Source organism: Tachyglossus aculeatus, chromosome 16, assembly GCF_015852505.1.
Source record: "Tachyglossus aculeatus isolate mTacAcu1 chromosome 16, mTacAcu1.pri, whole genome shotgun sequence".
NCBI lineage: Eukaryota > Metazoa > Chordata > Mammalia > Monotremata > Tachyglossidae > Tachyglossus > Tachyglossus aculeatus.
Genome location: NC_052081.1, coordinates 19,723,122 through 19,738,019, shown reverse-complemented (window position 1 = coordinate 19,738,019; position 14,898 = coordinate 19,723,122). Strand labels below are relative to the sequence as shown.

The following is a 14,898-nucleotide window of genomic DNA, read 5'->3' as shown; positions in this document are numbered from 1 at the left end:
TATTTTTCCTGCTTCATTAGTGAACAGTCTTTGAAATAGTCATTGAATGGAGTGTTTCAGGAGGGATTTTAATGACGAGAGGAGATGGCAGGTCAGACAGGGTGACAGAAGGTGGTCTGGGAAACACGTCAAAAGACAGAAAGATGAAATGAATGTTTTACTGCTAGACAGTAAGAGGAACAAGTAGACCCAGAGGTGAGTATTACAGCAAGAAATCAAGATATCATGGCTGGAAAAGAGCCCATCCACACTGATGCAGCACAAGAGCCTGGGCAGGATTTGGAAGATAAGAGGGAGCCATTGATGGCTAGAAAATAGGAATGAAGTGGGAGAAGATCTTTTTTCGGGAGCAGAATTTTGAATAGATGAAAAGAGAGCAGTGAACAGTCCCTATGCTGCATTTTATAAATAAGACTAGATGATGAGTGAAATAGAACATTCGCAGACGGTACGGTTGGAGGACTACAGAATTAGATTGAGGACGACTTTAAGGTTTAGTTACTTTAAATATGTCTCTGAAGTTTCGATACAATCTGTGTCTCCTTCCCCAAATCGAGTTAATTAAGTCTTGAATCCAGTACAGTCATTTGATCACTGATTTGAACTTTAATTGTGAAATGCTCCAGGTGGGAGTGGCTGTGGAGAAAAGCAGAGGCAATAAGGAGAATTGATTAGGGTGTGATGGAGCCCTGCGGAAATTGTCCTTGAGCCAGCCCTGATATCTGGCGTGCACCGACTATACTTGCGACCCAGGATGATCACAGGGCACCTGAAGACACGATAGGCCCAGTGCCCTCTGTAGAGATGAAGCTACCCAGGATAATAATAATAATGATGGTATTTGTTAAGCACTTACTATGTGCAGAGCACTGTTCTAAGTGCTGCGTTAGATGCAGGGTTATCAGATTGTCCCACATGGGGCTCACAGTCTTAATCCCCATTTTACAGATGAGGTAACTGAGGAACAGAGAAGTGGTGACATGCCCAAAGCCACACAGCTGACAAGAGGCAGAGCCGGGATTAGAACACATGACCTCAGACTCCCAAGCCCATGCTCTCGCCACTAAGCCATGCTGCTTCTCCGATATATCTTTAATGGTCGTAGAGGCCTGAAGAGTTGCAAAAAGGGATTGGTGCTAGCCAACCTTCTTGCGGGCAGGGATCTAAGATAATAATAATAATGATAATGGTGGCATTTGTTAAGCACTCACTATGTGCCAGACTCTGTACTAAGTGCTGGGATCAATACGAGCAAATTGGGTTGGACACGGTTCCTGTCCCACATGGTGTTCACAGTCTTAATCCGCAGTCTCAATCCCCATTTGAAAGATGAGGGAACTGAGGCGCAGAGAAGTGAAGTGACTTGCCGAAGGTCACACAGCAGACTAGTGGCAGAACCGGGATTAGAACCCAGTTCCTTCAGACTCCCAGGCCTGTGGTTTATCCACTAGGCTATGCTGCTTCATTTTTGAAATGTCCTACCAACTCTTATGGAATGTACTTTCCCAAGTGTGTGCTCTGCACATGGTAAGCACTCAGTAATTGCCAGTGATTGATTGATCGATGACTGCAGCTACAATATGTCTGAGTCATACTAAGAATGATTAAAATTGAGGTATTTGCTATGCACATACTATGTGACAGGTTCTGAACTAAGCATTCATTCATTCAATCATATTTACTGAGCACTTACTGTGTGCAAAGCGCAGGTGCAAAGTGCTTGGGAGAGTACACTGTAACAATAAACAGACACATTCCCTGACCACAGCAAGCTTACAGTCTGCTGGGGGAGACAGACAACAAAACAAATGAATAAATAAATAGATAAATAAATAAATAAATTACAGATAAACGTGGGGAGTCCCTGGCCCACACGGTGCTCACAATCAAAGGAAGAGAAAGAACAGGTATCTCATCCCCATTTCCACCGATAAAGAAAATGAGGCACAGAGAACTGAAGTGACTTGTCCAGGGTCACCCTGCAGCCAAGTAGCAGAGCTGGGATTAGGTTGTTATCATGTTATGGGGAGGGAATGTGTCTCCTAATTCTAGACACTTTCTAGACACATCCCCCAAACTCTTAGCACAGCACTTTGCACATAGTAAGCACCCAATAAATATGCCTCCAGCTCATGATGGAACAGCTCAATTTTAGTTCTTTGTGGGCAGAGAATGTTTTTACCAACCCTGTCATATCGTAGTCTTCTAAGTGCTTGGTACAGTGCTCCGCTCACAATAAGCACTCAATCAATATGATTGTTTTATATAGCATGATTGTCAAGATGCAGCAAGAGCCAGAATAACCCTAAAATATCTGCACAGACTAATACATATTACAAATGAGTGTGCATTAAAGGCACACGTACCTAGGACAGTCATTACCAAAAATGTCTTCACCCTCATGGCACTGCCCTTAGCTTGAGCTGAACTGAGAATACCGTACCTCCAACATCCTCGAAAGGATGACAGCCCAGACATAGATTCACATAACATTCTGCAAGTACTCGGTGATGGAGACATTAGTGTCAAGAGGTGCTTAGAGAACAGTAATAATAATTATGGTATTTGTTAAGTGCTTATTCTGTGCTGAGCACTGTTTTAAGCACTAGTTACATTTTGGAAATAGATTGGACAGTATAGGTGGGGAAATGAAGAGCCACTGAGCTTCTTGTGTAAGTTATAATCACTAAAACGTAGTCAAAGTGGTTATAGAGACATATGCCTAGAGATGTGACCATGATACAGACACAAAGCATTTTCTCTCCTCATTTCTTCCTTCTCTCCTTTGCTCCCAATATTCACTTTCCTCTGTATAATAATAATAATTTTGGTATTTGTTAAGTGCTTACTATGTACAAAGCACTGTTCTAAGCGCTGGGGAGGATACAAGGTGATCAGGTTGTCCCACGTGGGGCTCACAATCTTAATCCCCATTTTACAGATGAGGTAACTGAGGCACAGAGAAGTTAAGTGACTTGCCCAAAGTCACACAGCTGACAAGCGGAGGAGCTGGGATTTAAACCCATGACCTCTGACTCCAAAGCCCGTGCTCTTTCCACTGAGCCATCCTGCTTCTGGTGCTCTTTATGATTTTCCCCTTCAGGGGAAAGTCCATTTTGTTATCTGGAGTGGTGGCTCTGAGGAAGGACAGACAGGGATGAGTCCTGGAGCTCTGGAAGGGAAGAAGGCAGGGGAAAAAGAGCAGGGGTTGAAACCCTGGCTACCTTTAGGAAGCCAGGCCTGATCTCAGTCAGCACCAGTCAGTTTCTCGTGTCACACCTCTCTAGTTGGCTCTGGATACCAGAGCTGGCCCACAAGTTTGGGAGAAGCTGGGTAGAATTAGGTGAGTGACTTTGATTTTACAACTCCTTCCTTCCAACCCTCCTCTTACTTAGGAGGGTGCAAAGAGGCAGGAATGGAACAAAGCGACAGCCTCTCCTTGGGGGTGATCTTCATGAAGCTGAGAAGACCCTGGGGGTGTCTCAGATGTGCTTGGAGAGGAGTGGCTCGATCCCTCCTTCCTGCACCCTCTTACGCTGCAAAGTTGTGCTGTGGAGCAATAACAACCCAGAGATAGTGACTGCACCATTCTGAGCTGTGTTTAAAATATTGCTTAAGGAAAATCCAGAGGTACAAGTGGTGGTAGTAGTAGTAGTAATAGTAGTAGTAGCAAAGACTTATATTGTGTCCACTGAGTGCAATGCACTGTTTTAAATGCTTGGGAAGGTATAACTGATGCAGGAAACATGTTCCCTGCCCCCAAGGAGCTTACACTCTAATAAGGGAAACAAACTTAAATATATTTACAAACAGGGCAATCACAGTAAATAAATTGTCCAATCAATCATACATTTACACTTGAGTCCATCTCAAATTTATATTCAACTGCTTTAAATTCTGCCCTTTCACCTGGCTGGCAATAATATTTTTCCTCCTTATTGACTCCCATGCTTGTTGCCAGTGAAAGTCGTTTCTGACTTTTAACTCACTCCTAAAACCCCTGTACTCCCTGGTCTTAATGACTCTTTCCTCTAATGGCTTGGTCACATTCTTCATTGATTAAACAAAAGTCATTAGTCTTGATCTCACTAAAATCTCCCCTTCCCCTCTCCAGTCCCACCTTCTTCCTGCCCCTTCTTGGACCCTCCCAAGAGGAGATCTCCTGCCTCTTCTAAAACTTTATCCCCTCGACCTGTGGTTTTGACCTCATCTCACTCTACCAAAGCAATTGCTTCTTCCCTCCCTGACCACCATCTTCAACCACTCACTTTCCAATAGATTCTTCCCCACTGCTGTCAAGCATATCCATGTAGGCCTTTCTTCTAAAAAAACCTTTCCTTGACCCCCATGACACGCTCCAGTTCTCGCCCCATCTCCCACCTATCATTCCTCTCCAAACTCATGAGCAAGTTGTCTACTCTCTCTTCCTCCACTTTCTCTTTTCCAAATCTCTCTCCAACCCCCAGCAATCTCTGGCACCGACCGTTTCACTCCATGGAAATGGCCCTTTTTAAGTCACTAATGACCTGGAAAAACTCAATGACCTCTATTCCGTCATCATCCCCTTCGACCTTTCTGCTGCCTTTGCCATTGTGGATCACCCCTTCTTCCTAGAAACATTATCTAACGTTGGCTTCACTGACACTGTCCTCTCCTGATTATTCTCCTCTTTCGCTGACTATTCCTTCTGAAATTTTTTTTTGCAGGCTCCTCTTCTGCATCACCCCCTCTAACTGTGGGGTTGTCTCAAGGTTTATTTCTGGGTTCCCGCTATTCTCCAGCAACAACCATTCCTTTAGAGAACTAATTCATTCACACGCTTCAACCTCCATCTTTATGCGAATGTTTCCCAAATCTACCTCTCCAGCCCTGGCCTCCTCCCTTTTCTTCAGTCTCGCTTTTCTTTTGCCTTCAGGATATCTGTTTTTGGGTGTTCCAGTGACACCTCAAACTTTACATGCCTAAAACGGAACGCCTCATCTTCCCACCCAAACCCTTTCTTCCCACTGACTTTCCCATCCCTGTAGACAGCATCAACATCCTCTCTGTCTCACGAGCCTTGAACCTCGGCATCCAAACTGCTACCCCGCTGATCCAAACACTTATCATTTCCCACCCTCATGCATCAGCCTCCTCGCTCACCTCCTTGAATCCTGTCTCCCCTGGCGCCCTATTCCCCACTCCCCACTCTCCCCATATTTCACTCTGCTACCCAGATCATTTTTCTGAAAAAAACATTCAGTCTATTTCTCCCACTCCTCAGAAAACTCCAGTGGTTGCCCATCCATATATCCAAGAAAAATCCTTACCATTGGCTTTAAGGCACTCAGTCCTCTCTCTCCCTTCTACCTAACCTCACTAATCTCTTACCACAACCCAACCTGCACACTCCGCTCCTCTAACAACAACCTACTCTCTGTATTTTGACCTTGTCTAAGCCCCTGCCAACCCCTTGCCCACATTTTTCCTTGGGCCTGGACCTCCCTCCCTATTCATAACCTTCAAAACCTTCCTGAAATCACATCTCGTCCAAGAGCCCTTCACAAATTAAGCCCTTTATTTTCCCCATCTGCTCTTGCCTCTGTGTTGACTATGCACTTGACTATTTACCCCTCAAGCACTTTGATACTTACCCCACAATGTTTATGCAAATACTCTCATATCACACTCTACTATTTCCCCTACTTTAATGTCTGTCTTATCCCAAGTGCGTAGAGCAGTGCTCTGCTTGCATTGTGTTCAGTAAATACTATTGATTGCTAAAGTGCTGATTTAAGTATAAATATGCAAATGCCAGAGGAAATTGAAAAGATGAACCCAAGAGAAACATAGATGGATTGTTTGGAAAGTGAACAATCTAAGGCCTGATAAATTATTCATTTTAGAGAACTAAAATTACTTCTAAATTCCCATTGAAATTTAGTTGCAAATAACATGAAAAAAAGGATATAATGTGGATACTTGTGTTGTCTTTTTTTTTCCTCATGGAGAGAAAGAATTTACAATAATTCACAATTTTTTGTTTTATGTGTTTTGATTTACCAAGTTTCATTTTTAACAACAAAGTTATTTTTAAACTGTATTCAATCATCTAAAATTAAAAAAAATTGTCGATATCAAGCATATCACTGGTGATAGTGAGTACAGTGTTTTTCTACTACTAGATTTCTTTTCTTTTGGAAAACAATAAGATATTTTATTACAGTATTTCTAAATTGATATACTTCATATGATCTTTGCAGAACAACAACCTGGGAAGCTTTTAGACCTCTAACTGGAACCAAGCAGACTTTTCACAGGTGAAATATTTATCCCAGGGCAAAAACTAAGATATTCCACATGTGCATTTTACACTACATGTATAATTTTGTAATCATCGCTACTGGATGATTTTGTTTATCAGTAAAAATTGTATATACAATTAATTGTTACATTTTAAATGCAATCCAGGCTCTTTTATAATCTATTACCATTATTTACTCTCAAGAGGACACATATGTGCATCCTTGTAAGTGTAAATCTAAATAAATACCCTTTTTAAGATCAAAATTACCATCCATTCATGGAAACATAACTTGTGCCAACAGCAAGGAATGGAATTAAGTAAGAATCGAGTTATGAATGGATAAACACTTAGTACAGTGCTCTGCACACAGTAAGCACTCAATAAATACTATTGAATGAATGACTAATGAAGCAAGAAATTCTTCACCTTTGAATTACTTCCATTTGCTCATACAAGGGAGCTGCACTTTCACTACTTTATTGTTAAATGGTGACGAGGCAAGCGATAGAAAAAAAATGTGCATGCTTAGAAGTTTGCCATCTCTTGTATTTCTGTCCCAAAGAAATTTGGCTACTGGAGAAAGAAGGGTCACTAACTAGATAGTCAAGAAGGGTCGCTAACTAGATAGTCAAGCAAAAACACTTCATAAACAGTTATTGATAGCTAAGAATACTTGTTGCTTTTCTTGGGAGACTGATGCTAATTTTTTAGATGCAAGATATTACTATTATCATGAATAAAATCTGAAAGGTAAGTTGGTTATGGTATTTATTAAGTGCTTACTTGTACCAAACACAGAGAAATAAAGTCAGACTCACTCTGTCTTGATGTTTAAAAAAGTGCTATCAATTTGAATGCAATTTCAAAACTAAACAGTCTTCTCCTTTGAAGAAATTTCTTGTAAATTCATGAATAATGTTGCATGTTCACTCAAGAAATGTCCGTTCCCGAGCAGAAGAGATATCTGCCCTACATTTTTGAATTTCAGTTCCCTCCTTTAACTCCAAATACAGCCACCTCCCCATCTCTCCCCCCCAATATCTTTGCCATTTATTTCATAGACAAAATTGAAACCATTATGAATGAACTCTTAATCTGCCCTTTCTCTCCCCAGTAGGGTAATCAGTCAATCAATGGTATTTATTTAGTATGTACTGGGTGCAGAGCACTGTTCTAAGCACTTGGGAGATAGATACAGAATTGTCAGATATGTTTCCCTCCCACAGGGACCTTAAGGTCTAGAAGGGGACACAGATATTAAAATAAATTATGGGTATGTTCATAAAATACTATGGGGCTGAGGATGGGATGAATAACAAGTGCTTAAAGGGTACAAAGGAAGGAGAGGGTGTAGCAGAAATGAGAGCTTAGTCAGGGAAGTCCTCTTGGAGGAGATGTGTTTTTAAAAAGACTGAGGATGGCGAGAGTGGTGGTCTGTTGTATATGAATGGGAGGAAATGGGATTTACAGGAGGGCTATGAATGTGGTGGAGAGCTATGATCTGTCTGATGTGGGAAGGGAGGAATCTCCAAGCTGGGAGAAGAGAGGAGAGAGGGTCAGAAGCAAAGTATAGCTAGAAGGTTGGCTAGCAAACCTAGTTTATTTTGCTAATGATTTGCATATAGCTATAATTCTATTTGTTCTGACGATTTTGACACCTGTCTACATGTTTTGTTTTGTTGTCTGTCTCCCCCTTCTAGACTGTGAGCCCGTTGTTGGGTAGGGACCGTCTCTATATGTTGCCGACTTGTACTTCCCAAGTGCTTAGTACAGTGCTCTGCACACAGTAAGCGCTCAATAAATATGATTGAATGAATGAATGAATAATAATAATAATAATAATAATAGCATTTATTAAGCACTTACTATGTGCAAAGCACTGTTCTAAGCACTGGGGAGATTACAAGGTGATCAGGTTGTCGCACATAAGGCTCACAGTCTTAATCCCCATTTTCCAGATGAGGTAACTGAGGCACAGAGAAATTAAGTGACTTGCCCAAGGTCACACAGCTGACAAGTTGTGTCAACTCAACTTGTTGTGTCAGTTGTGTCTCCGCAACATTGCCAAGATCCGCCCTTTCCTCTCCATCCATACCGCTACCCTGCTCATTCAAGCTCTCATCCTATCCCGTCTGGACTACTGCATCAGCCTTCTCTCTGATCTCCCATCCTCGTGTCTCTCCCCACTTCAATCCATACTTCATGCTGCTGCCCGGATTATCTTTGTCCAGAAACGCTCTGAGCATATTACTCCCCTCCTCAAAAATCTCCAGTGGCTACCAATCAATCTGCACATCAGGCAGAAACTCCTCACCCTGGGCTTCAAGGCTGTCCATCACCTCGCCCCCTCCTACCTCACCTCCCTTCTCTCCTTCTACAGCCCACCCTGCACCCTCCGCTCCTCTGCTGCTAATCTCCTCACCATACCTCATTCTCGCCTGTGCCGCCATCGACCCCCGGCCCACGTCATCCCCCGGGCCTGGAATGCCCTCCCTCTGCCCATCCACCAAGCTAACTCTCTTCCTCCCTTCAAGGCCCTACTGAGAGCTCACCTCCTCCAGGAGGCCTTCCCAGACTGAGCCCTTTCCTTCCTCTCCCCCTCGTCCCCCTCTCCATCCCCCCATCTCACCTCCTTCCCTTCCCCACAGCACCTGTATATATGTATATATGTTTCTACATATTTATTACTCTATTTATTTATTTATTTATTTTACTTGTACATATCTATTCTATTTATTTTATTTTGTTAGTATGTTTGGTTTTGTTCTCTGTCTCCCCCTTTTAGACTGTGAGCCCACTGCTGGGTAGAGACTGTCTCTATATGTTACCAACTTGTACTTCCCAAGCGCTTAGTACAGTGCTCTGCACACAGTAAGCGCTCAATAAATACGATTGATGATGATGATGACAAGTGGCGGAGCCGGGATTTGAACCCATGACCTCTGACTCCAAAGCCCAGGCTCATTCCACTGAGCCACGCTGCTTCTCTAAGCATGACTCTTAAGAGTCATGACTTAGACTCTTCAGACTCTTAAGAATGACTCTTAAGAGTTGGAATTCAAAATGAACATGACAGCAGCCCAAGTGAATGTCTATAAAGAAATTGCAAAAGCAATCTTAGACTGTAAGCCCCATGTGGGACAGGGACTGTGTCCAATCTGATAATTTTGCATCTGTTCCAAAACTTAGAACAGCACTTAACCCATAGTAAGTGCTTAACAAATACCAAGAAAATAAATCACAATGTCCAATCCTTCTCTTTGCCTGGGAGGCCTGGACATATCAAAAATGAAGCAGTTTTCCCAAGGCCATCCACATACTCTATTAAAATCAAGCAGCATGGCACAGTGGATAGAGCACAGCCCTGTGAGTCAGAAGGACCTGGATTCTAATCCTGGCTCCGTCACGTAATAATAATAATAATGTTGGCATTTATTAAGCGCTTACTATGTGCAAAGCACTTTTCTAAGCTCTGGGGAGGTTACAAGGTGATCAGGTTATCCCATGAGGGGCTCACAGTCTTCATCCCCATTTTACAGATGAGGTAACTGAGGCCCAGAGAAGTGCAGTGACTTGCCCAAAGTCACAAAGCTGACAATTGGCAGAGCCGGGATTTAAACCTCTGACTCCAAAGCCTGTGCTCCTTCCACTGAGCCATGTCTGCTGTGCAACCTTGGAAAAGTTCCTTAACTTCTCTGTGCCTCAGTGAATCTGTAAATTGGAATTTTTTGGGAGTCCCATGTGAGACATGGACTGTGTCCAATCTGATTAGTTTGTTCAGTGCTGTAAGTGCTTAACAAATGCCATTAAAAAATAGCAGGAAAGGATCACAAGGAATGAGAGTCTGGGTTTTGGTCCAATCCATCGACATTAAAGCAAGGGTTGTGGCAGCAAAGGTTCCCTGGGCAGATCATGTAATCCACTAGATTGTAAACGTGAAGGTGGGGACAATGTCTACTCTATTGTACTCTCACAGTAAGTGATCAAAAAATACCATCGAATTATTGATTAATCAGCATTTTCTGAGATTCTACACCTGCAAAATTCCCAATAATTTGGCTTACGATGAACTAAGTCTATTAGACCAAAAGAAAGAAAGACATGTTTTAAAGGAACAATAAAGTAGAAATGTCATGGCTTGGCCCTGAATAATGGGAGACAGGGCTGGTTTGCATCAGATTATTTCAGCCTATGTTGAAGCAAATTGAAATAGAGTGTGGATTCTTAGAATTAATACTTCAATCAAATGATTACATCAAGAGAAAAAATGTAAACGGGACTAAAAAATGAAGGCTGGTAAAGCAGCCGTACAGCCGGGAGACTCTTTATGTGCATACAATGTGGAAGGGATTTGCAGTCTTAAATCAGTCTTAACAATCAAATCCAAAGATCACTTGGAACAGAAACCTGGCTCAGGGGTTATGTCAAACCTTGTGCAAATAGCAGAGACTGAGGAACATTATGACCTTTGAATGTAGAAATAGTAGTATTTATTAAGCATAGGCTGTGTACAGAGCACTGTACTAAGTTCTGGGGAAGATACACACAAGGTCCCTGTATCCCCAGAGGATCACAATCTAAAGATTTTTTTTTTTTTAAATGGAGTGTTCATCATTGGGAATACCATGCTAGAGAATGGAAGTGAAACCCCTAAGTGGAATCTGACTGTCCCTGGTATTTTAAATCTGATGTTCAGATCCACTATCCCTTTCATAGTTTCCCAAATGAAACTTTCTTGCAAAATGGGTACTTGATGAAAAGTATCCAGGAGGAACCATTTCTGTGATTTTTCACCCCTCTAGTAACTAAACAATTATGAACAATTATGAACATAACCTATTGTGAACCTATTATAAACTATTTGTCAAAAACGGTCCTGAGGTAATTCAAAGGATTTGTAATCCAACTCAGGTTGATCTAATAAAGAAGTGATAATAGGCCAGCCCAGAGCTAGTGAATAAGGATTTCCCCCAGGCAATTTCTAAAGGCATATTAACTCTGACAGGGCCCCTGGGACACAAAGCCTTCATTTCTGCTGTGAGAAATGGCCTAGAGAATCATGAATCACCAAGGAAAAAAAAACAAAACAGGTTCGACACCTTCCATTGTTCAGGAGGGTCTTAGTGGAGCAAAGGAGGTGCAGAAGTAAGAAATGGTAGAAACTGGTTTATTTATTTGATCATATTTATTAAGCGTTACTGTGTGCAGAGCACTGTACTAAGTGCTTGGGAAGTACAAGTCGGCAATATTTGTGGTCTGTTTTGCCTCACTGCAAAACCTAGACTTCAATATTGTTAAGTTTGGGATTGACGGTACCCTAAATTAGGCCCAGTAGCCGTAACATTACTTGTCTGCCAAAAGGATGCCCATGATACTGAGCACTGGTTTAATCGTTTTCGTAATTGCAAACACCAGAAACAAGTGTGAATCATAAAAATCAAATAAACCAACATTTTGAGAATGTTTTGATAGTTGAAACATTTTTACATCAAAAATAATAATTACCCCATAAATCATATATATTTTTAAACCGAGCACATCCATAGACCAACTTTATGTAGGCCACTGAACACAAATAGGCTCTAAACTCAGTATGCTTTGTCAGTACCGGAAATACGCTTAGCACTTGACTCATCTCAGTTCTCTCTATTTTACTATAGCATCTATGTTTTCAACCCCACCTATCATCTCTTTACATACCAGTGGAAAAACAAAGACTTCACACTATGCTCAGAAACTTGGATAAACAAGATATAGGGTTTAATATTACAAGTTCTTTAGCAAAAGTTTTCTCACGCAGAAGCATGTTATTCATTGATTTATTCAATCGTATTTATTGAGCACTTACTGTGTGCAGAGCACTGTACTGAGAGAAGGTGCCCAAACATTCATTCATTCATTCACTCAATCTTATTTATTAATAATGATGGCATTTATTAAGTGCTTACTATGTGCAAAGCACTGGTCTAAGCACTGGGGAGGTTACCAGGTGATCAGGTTGCCCCAAGGGGGGCTCACAGTCTTTATCCTCATTTTACAGATGAGGTCACTGAGGCACAGAGAAGTTAAGTGACTTGCCCAAAGTCACACAACTGACAACTGGTGGAGCCGGGATTTGAACACATAACCTCTGACTCCAAAGCCCTTTCCACTGAGCCACGTTGAGCACTTACTGTGTGCAGAGCACCATACTAGGCTCTTGGAAAGTACACTTCAGTAATAAAGAGAGACAATCCCTGCCCACAATGGCTTTACGGTCTAGAAGGAGGGCGACAGGCATCACAATGAGTAAATAGGCATCAATAGCATCAATAAAAATAAATAGAATTATAGATATATACACATCAAAACAAGTAAACAGGCATTCATATAAATAAATAGAATTATAGATATGTACAAATATACACAAGTGTTGTGGGGCAGGGAGCGGAGCAGAGCAAAGGGAGCAAGTTGGGGCCACGGGGAGGGGAGCGGGAGCTGAGGAGGTTCTCCTTTTGAACTGGGAGGCTGAGCATTTCATTTATTTGTTCCTTCAGTCAGTCCATATTTATTGAGCATTTCATGGGCTGGGGTTGACTCAACCACTGGATAGGTCTTGGCCCCTGAAGAAGCCTTCAGGACTGCTCTGTGCGTGTCTTGCCTATTTATTTTCCCTACGTGGTGATAAATAAAATAGCATTGTTTCAAAGCCCATTTAATCACTGAGATTAAAATGTCACAGCTTTTTATAGTGCTACAGGGCTTTGGGTTGGGTTATGCATTTCACCCCTTGGACAGTTAACTTATTAGAAAGCTACTCATCCATTCAAATTGCAAATGCTAATTTGATAGGATACTGATCTATTAACGGAAACCAGCCAGGCAGAAAACCAAGCTTTGCAAATGTAGACAGGTCTTTTCATTATTTTAATTTTAATGGTATTGGTCAAGTGTTTATTATGTACTAGACACTCCACACAGTCCCTGCCCCACAGAGGGCTCACAGTCTTAATCCCCATTTTACACAAGAGGTAACTGAGGCCCAGTGGCTCAGAGAAGTTAAGTGACTTGCCCAAGGTCAAGCAGCAGACGAGTGGCAGAGCTGGGATGAGGACCCTGCTCTTCTGACTCCCAAGTCTGTGCTCTTTCCATTAGGCAACACTTTCTCTGCTTCTCTTAGGCAGTGCTTCCTTCTAAAATGCATTTCTATTGGTTTTCTGGGCTTGATGGTGAGATGAAGCTCATCCTTCATGACCTATATCAGAGTATCACCCTAACTTATAAGCATAAGTCTTAATCAAAGTGGGCAGGAGACAGCATGGCAATTTATACTTCTACGTGAAGTAAAAATGTCTGTCATCCCACATTCACGCATTTATAGAGATTGATAATTCTTCGAGGATAGATTGAAGAAAAACAGGTCCGTGTGATAAGGAAAAGTGAAGGCTGAGTGGGAACATGATTGAAATTCTGAAATGATGAAAGATGTCGAAAGATTTCAACAGGATAATCTGGACTCTCTTCCACCGAATCCCGTAGTCGCAGAAATGTGGGATACCAACGAAGCTATTAAGTGGTGAGATGAAGACAACCAAAAGAAAAAGCTTTGCAGAATAGGTAGTGAGAACAAGGGATTCATTTGCACAACCAATTGTGCTGGCATGAAATATAATTAGGATCAAGAAAAGTTGAAAGGAATTCATGAAAGGTAGTTCTATAATGGATTAGTAGAGGGAAAAGTGGGTTTATTAAAAGAAAAAACCTTTAAAAAGTTCAGCAAATTTTGAAGACAGATCTATAACCATAAGGATGGATCCCTCAATCAATCAATTATATTTAGTCAGTGCCTACCCAGTGTGTTGCACTGTATTAAACACTTGAGAAAATACAGTAAAATTAATGGGAATGATTCTTGCCCTCAAGGAGGTTGTCAAAAAGCAGCCTTTACACTCTTCTTCCAACAGGCCCTTGGTACCGCTATTAGAGACAGAGTCTTCAGCTGGACGGATAGGTGGTCTGATGTAGATTGACATTTCTTAGATTTGCTCCAACAAATGAAAGCCAAGCAAATGCTACTATTCAGAGAAAGCATAATGGCACTTCTTTGAGTTTTATAAGTAAGGTGGTTGCAAAAGCACTCTATATTTTAATTATAAAATATCTGTAACCTGCTCTCCTAGGTAGATCATTTTATATGTTGCCAACTTGTACTTCCCAAGTGCTTAGTACAGTATTCTGCACACAGTAAGTGCTCAATAAATACGATTGAATGAATGAATTGGATAGCTGTAGATGCTACTTTGTTAGCCCTTGTATGGGGAGTGAACCACATTTCCAAATTAAAGTGATAATGTGTATTTTTTTTTTATTTCAGAGAGGGCCAGCAGTCACCAGAACAGTGGCAGAAGATGTATGGACGTTGCTCTGGCAATGAAGTGTACCACATCATCATGGAGGAGAGTACATTTTTCGCTGAATATGAGGGAAAGAGCTTCACATATGCCTCTTTCCATGCACATAAAAAGTATGTTCCCAAGCACCTACTGTGTTATAACTTCCCTATTAACTCCCCTATTATTAACTCCCCTATTCAAGATTAGTACTTTCTAATCTCAGTTCTCTAAAAGTTGAAT

At 41.5% G+C, this 14,898-nt stretch overlaps 1 protein-coding gene across 5 annotated transcripts in view; it reads left to right on the top strand.

The window, feature by feature from the left end:
• The window catches only part of KCNT2 (potassium sodium-activated channel subfamily T member 2), a 368,421-nt gene that overhangs the window by 268,570 nt on the left and 84,953 nt on the right, over positions 1–14,898 (top strand). For 3 of the 5 annotated variants that reach the window (XM_038757816.1, XM_038757814.1, XM_038757818.1), the window contains 2 exons: positions 6,243–6,299; positions 14,640–14,789. In XM_038757816.1, the coding sequence (XP_038613744.1) occupies positions 6,243–6,299; positions 14,640–14,789 (207 nt within the window). The remainder of the gene's footprint in view (positions 1–6,242; positions 6,300–14,639; positions 14,790–14,898) is intronic. The other 2 variants (XM_038757817.1, XM_038757815.1) reach the window with 1 other exon arrangement.